The 5,241-nt window shown below is 33.8% G+C and overlaps 1 protein-coding gene across 1 annotated transcript; it reads right to left on the bottom strand.

Moving 5' to 3' along the window:
- Window positions 1-1,902: 1,902 nt before the first annotated feature.
- On the bottom strand, window positions 1,903-4,618 carry LOC104235072 (probable N-acetyltransferase HLS1). Its single transcript, XM_009788749.2, has 3 exons — window positions 4,119-4,618; window positions 3,823-4,022; window positions 1,903-3,018 (listed from the first exon to the last, which is right to left on the bottom strand). Exons 1-3 carry the CDS (start codon window positions 4,305-4,307, stop codon window positions 2,160-2,162), a joined length of 1,248 nt encoding a protein of 415 aa, XP_009787051.1. The 5' UTR covers window positions 4,308-4,618; the 3' UTR covers window positions 1,903-2,159.
- Between the last annotated feature and the right edge of the window lie 623 nt (window positions 4,619-5,241).

Here is a 5,241-nt window from a genome sequence, read left to right as displayed (position 1 = left end):
ATTAGTGGTATGAGGAAGGTAGTGTGTACGCAGACTTTACCCCTACCCTGGGTAGAGATGCTGTTTCCGATAGACCTTCGGCATCCTTCTCTTCAAGAACTCCCCAACTTGCTCTTGGGATGACTCGAACTTACAACCTCTTGGTTGGAAGTAGATGGTGCTTACCATCGAAGCTTCAATTACACGTGTCTCTAAATATATCTATATCATGGCAAAAAAATTAAGGATAAAAAAAAGTTGTACAATAATTCAGTTCTCCACCATCCAATTATTATAGATTGTAACATCACTATGTTTTTTTCTTTAACTTTTTCTAGTTTATGGGCAAAAGAAAAGGGGGCGGGAAGTGGGAAGTGGGAAGTGGAACCATAAAATCCAACTCACAGTTATTGTGAAAATGAAAGACTCTCATACGATTTATACTAGACTATAAGAAATCTTGGTAGTGTAACATTAAATTGCAATTTACAGAAGAGTTGTTTTCCAAAAATATTAGTGGAGACCACCACAAATAAATTAGTGGAAACCAGTGCTTATTCATTATCCAAATTTGCAGGTGGAATGATTATATTGGAACTCCAAAAGATCTCTAATCACTATCTTTCATTTGCTATAGCAAATTAGCACGTAGCAGAACAAGTATCCCTCTCCCTTTTCATTTTAAAGTTTTGAAAAAAAGAAACAAAGCAATCCTCAGCAAAGAGTTATTGTGCTTTAAGAGAAATTACCATAATTTGAATAAGAAAAGAACTAAAATAAGACAACCAAAGCAAAAAGTAGTACCGGCATGAATGACTTCATAGACATCCCAATTCCCAACTCATTCTTAATAGTTAATTAATACTCTAAGATCTCCCAGTTTTTTGTTTTTTTTTAATTAGAAGAAGCCCCACACCACATATTAAAGTGATAAATGTCGCCCCTGGTTTGCCACTATGAAAAATATCATCACGACGCAGCCGACATCTTTAACATGATCACTGTAATTTAAGAGTTATTACTCATGTGATCACTCAACTATCCGAAATTATCTACCAATATATCATTTTTCTTTCGTTTGTAACAACAAAGTCACTTAATTATGCCAATAGCATTCAGAAGATCACTCAACTAGATTTCTTAAATTTTTAGCCAAATCCTATTTTACCCTTTAAATTATCAACTTTTATCTTCTTTTTTTTATAATTCTTTTTAGCTTTTTAATATAATAATTTTTCTCTTTTTAATTTATATTATGGACTTATCTTAGAATAAATAAATTTTATTTATAAATTTTAAAAATTAAAAAATTATTTAAGCATAGACATTATATATGCTAGAAAAATAATTTTTTATTTTTATTTTTAAATAAAATAATTTTGTTTTATAGGTAAGTCCATAATGTTGATTAAAAAGAGAAAAAAATCATAATATTGAAAAATCAAAAAAATAAAAAAGAAATAGAAGATAAAAGTAGTAATAATTTAGAGGGTAAAATAAGTATTTGGCGATCAAAAGTTTGATAAATCTGGTTGAGTGACCTTCAAGTGCTATAGACATAGTTAAGTAAAAAAATGACTTTGGTAGATAATTTCGGAAAGTTGAGTGACTATCTGAACAATGAACTCTGTAATTTAATGTATTATAATCAACAATGTATTTGTAAATACTTTATAAATAAGTGACATGAATATGAAATTGTAACTACCTTATAAATGACATGAATACGAGAGATTTGTTATGCTATTACTATACAGGACTCAAGCTCCTTTCTTATTCATTTTTTCCTATTCTCAAATAAAAAAAAAATTGATTTCTAGGACTATATTCTGAGAAATTGATTGACAAATAAATCTTTCAATCATTTACGGTCTTATCCTTTAAAAATAAGGATATGCAAAGTCAAGAGATAGAATCCCAATATAACAAAAATCCACCATATTATTATGAATATGAAAGAGGGGATGTAAAGAAAGGTCACATACATGATCCATTTACATAAAACAAAAGGGATATTTCAATTCCCCCTTTACATCAACGACAATAAAAAAGAGTTGTACAACCATATTTTCCTTATTCTCCTCTAATTCTGCAATCACATAAAGTTAATCCAGAAAAGGAAAAATTGACATCTAAATTAGATTCCCTAATAAAAAACACAAGATATTGTCAATTAAAAGTTAAAATTCCCTGGGATCAACAAAAATAGAAAGACCAGGCTTTGATTTAGTCCAATCACCCACAGACCCGTCACTATAGTCTTCCCCTAATCTTTTGATGCACCATAAGTCCTCGGCGCAAGATAGCCTTTTCCAGTGAGGAATTCCTAACTTAAGCGGTTCGCAACTTGCTACTTCTGTCACCACCACCCCACACCGCGATTCTCCAGCTAAGTTATGGGCAAAATCACAAAGGGCCTTAATTAACTTCACAGATAATGGGCCTTCACCACCAAGCCCATATAAAAAATGAAGCCCAAAGGGCCTGAAAACTTCCGGCACTGACGGAACCTTAAGCCATGGAAAAGCCCGGTCCATTAAACGACTCGTCTTAGCTAAGCCCCTTGTAATCCTGGATGCGCCTCGCACCTCGAGTTTGAACACGTCCTTACAGTTCCACACACTGAGTACAGCCCATGACTCGGGCTGACTCGTTAAAAACTCATTCACACCATTCCAACATGAAAAATTACCCTTTGGAATTGCTAGAAAAGTACCCAAATTGAGTTTATTGTTGAGAATTGAATCAATGTCTTTAGGGAAAAATTCTGTGGTGGAGAATTTATGGCGATATAGAGTTTCAGCTTCAACTGGGCTGAGCTTAATTATAGCGACATTTCTTGATATCTTGACTTTGTGTGCAAAAACTGGCTGCACTAGAATGGATGGGGTACGGAACTTGGTGTAGCCACATTTGTGTGTGAAGAGTTTTACAGAAGCATGGTTATCGTTTTCAGTAGCTATGTATGAATATTCAGCACCATTTTCCCTGAACCATTCCTCCATCTTGCGCACCAATTTCAACCCAATGCCCTTTCTCCTGATTAAAATGACATAGGATTTGTTAATTTTGGTTGAGTATAATTTTTATAGACTAACGATAAAAATATTTATATAATCCAATTATTCATAAAAATAACTTCAGGTACATTTTTATGAGTGCACCGATGCTCAAATACTTGTGCAACATGTTAAATTGTATATAAAATTACTTTACATAGGTAATACTAATGTATTACTTAAATACTCATAAGAATTTATGATGCTATAAACAACTTTATAATATTAGTATATAGTTAGAGAGTCAACTACTATTTTTTTTAACAAACCAGTATAATTCCACCAGTGGGGTATGGGGAGAGTAGTGTGTACACATACCTTATCTCTACCCTGAGTTAGAGAGGCTGTTTCCGATAGACCCTCGGCATCCCTCCCTCCGAGAACTCACTACCAAGAGATTGTGAGTTTGAGTTATCCCAAGAGCAAGGTGGAGAATTCTTGGAAGGAGGGACGCCAAGGGTGTATCGGAAACAACCTCTCTATCTCAGGGTAGAAGTAAGGTTTGCATATGCACTACCATACCACCGCTGGGTTGTTAAAAACAAAAAATAAATAGTAAATAATAGTAGTTGACTCTGTAACTATATACTAGTACTAAACAATAAGTGGAGAGTCAACTACTATTATATTATATATAAAGAAAACAGGACAAGTTAGAATGTGTCTGATTTCGGCAAATACTAAACAATAATTGGTCTTTTGTAAATTAAAACAAAAAGCAGAACAAACTTGATGATGAGAAATATACGTATTACTATTAATTAGACGATAGAAATGTAGTTACCGGTGAAAAGGAGAGACACGAAGGCCTAAAATATAGGCAATATTAGTGAAAACAGGGAGGTGTTGATGAGGTAGTTTGGTGAAATCGTGATTGTTCCTGCAGACTCTCTTTCCACATGTAACGGTTTTGATACAGCCCCTTATCATCCCTACTATTTCTCCTTTTTCTTCTCCAACATTACTTACCACCATCTCTGCTACCTGATCATCAATGTAAATGAGATAATCAAGAATTAAACTATGACATACAATGGTCAATGAGTGCAGTTCAATAGTAATGAAATTCATATTGTATACCAGCATGAGAAAGGCAGGAGAATGGCGAACTCTGGAAATAGGGTCACCTAGAAGGTCAGTGAAAAGAGAGAGTTTGCCGGTGGGCCCAACTTCACAACTTCTCTCTACCTCTTCCACTTCCCTACAATCTTTCTTGCCGTCGAATTCCCTTACTACTATCCTCACTTTATCACCAACTGCCACAATCATCTTCTCTTCTCTTTAATTAAAAGGAACCAAGTGTTTGCTTATATATATATATATATAAAACATGACACAGTTTTTAATATGTAACGTCGTGATAGAAAGGCAAAACCAAAAACAAAAAAAAAATGGTGTAGTTGAAAGAAGAGGAGCAGCTAAAAGAAAAAAGGTCGAAAGAAAGGGGGGCCGTTAAAAAGCTTTTTTTGGTCCGAGTGAAGTGAGCAGTTGGTTATGATTTGCAATTTTTGAACTTTTGAGAAGGATAATGCTTCCTCCCATTTCGCTTCCCTTTTATACTCATTTCAGAAGCCACCTCTCTCTTTTAATTTACCAATAAACAAAAAATACTACTCGCCATAATAAAGATAAGAGGAAAACTTACCATGAATTGATGACTTATGTATAGGATTACTTGTGTAATCTTTTTATAATTTTTCATGTAGTGGCCGTACCTGCATTGAGGCCGGACTAATTCAGATTCGCGGGTAGCACACCATTCTATATATCTATGGCTCGCACACCAACCTCTAGTTATTTGGCAGATAGATCTTATCTATTTCACCACAGCCCTTGGTACATGGTGATTATTAATTATATACGGATTTTTACGCCCCTTAAGAAATAATAATTGTTTACCTTATAACCTCTCATAATGATGGCATTTCAAAGAGTCTTGGAAAATAATTTTGGAGATGAGTAATTAATGATTAGAGTAAGACAAAAAAAAGAGTTTGTCTTTCCCTTGCTTTGCTAAAATGGACAAGTAAAAGCGAAAATGTATTTTAGTATAGTGGATAAGTAAAAGTGAATAGAGGGAGTACTAATTGATTTTAATTAATTTGGGGTATTAGACGCCTAATTATTCAATCGAGATATTGAACGCTAACTAGCTTATTGTTAAAAAGAGTAGTGAGTTTCTCAGTAATGACTTCATATATTT

The sequence above is a fragment of the Nicotiana sylvestris genome, chromosome 2 (assembly GCF_000393655.2).
Source record: "Nicotiana sylvestris chromosome 2, ASM39365v2, whole genome shotgun sequence".
Lineage (NCBI taxonomy): Eukaryota > Viridiplantae > Streptophyta > Magnoliopsida > Solanales > Solanaceae > Nicotiana > Nicotiana sylvestris.
The sequence above is the reverse complement of the archived record's forward strand: the minus strand, read 5'-3'. Positions and strand labels throughout refer to the sequence as shown.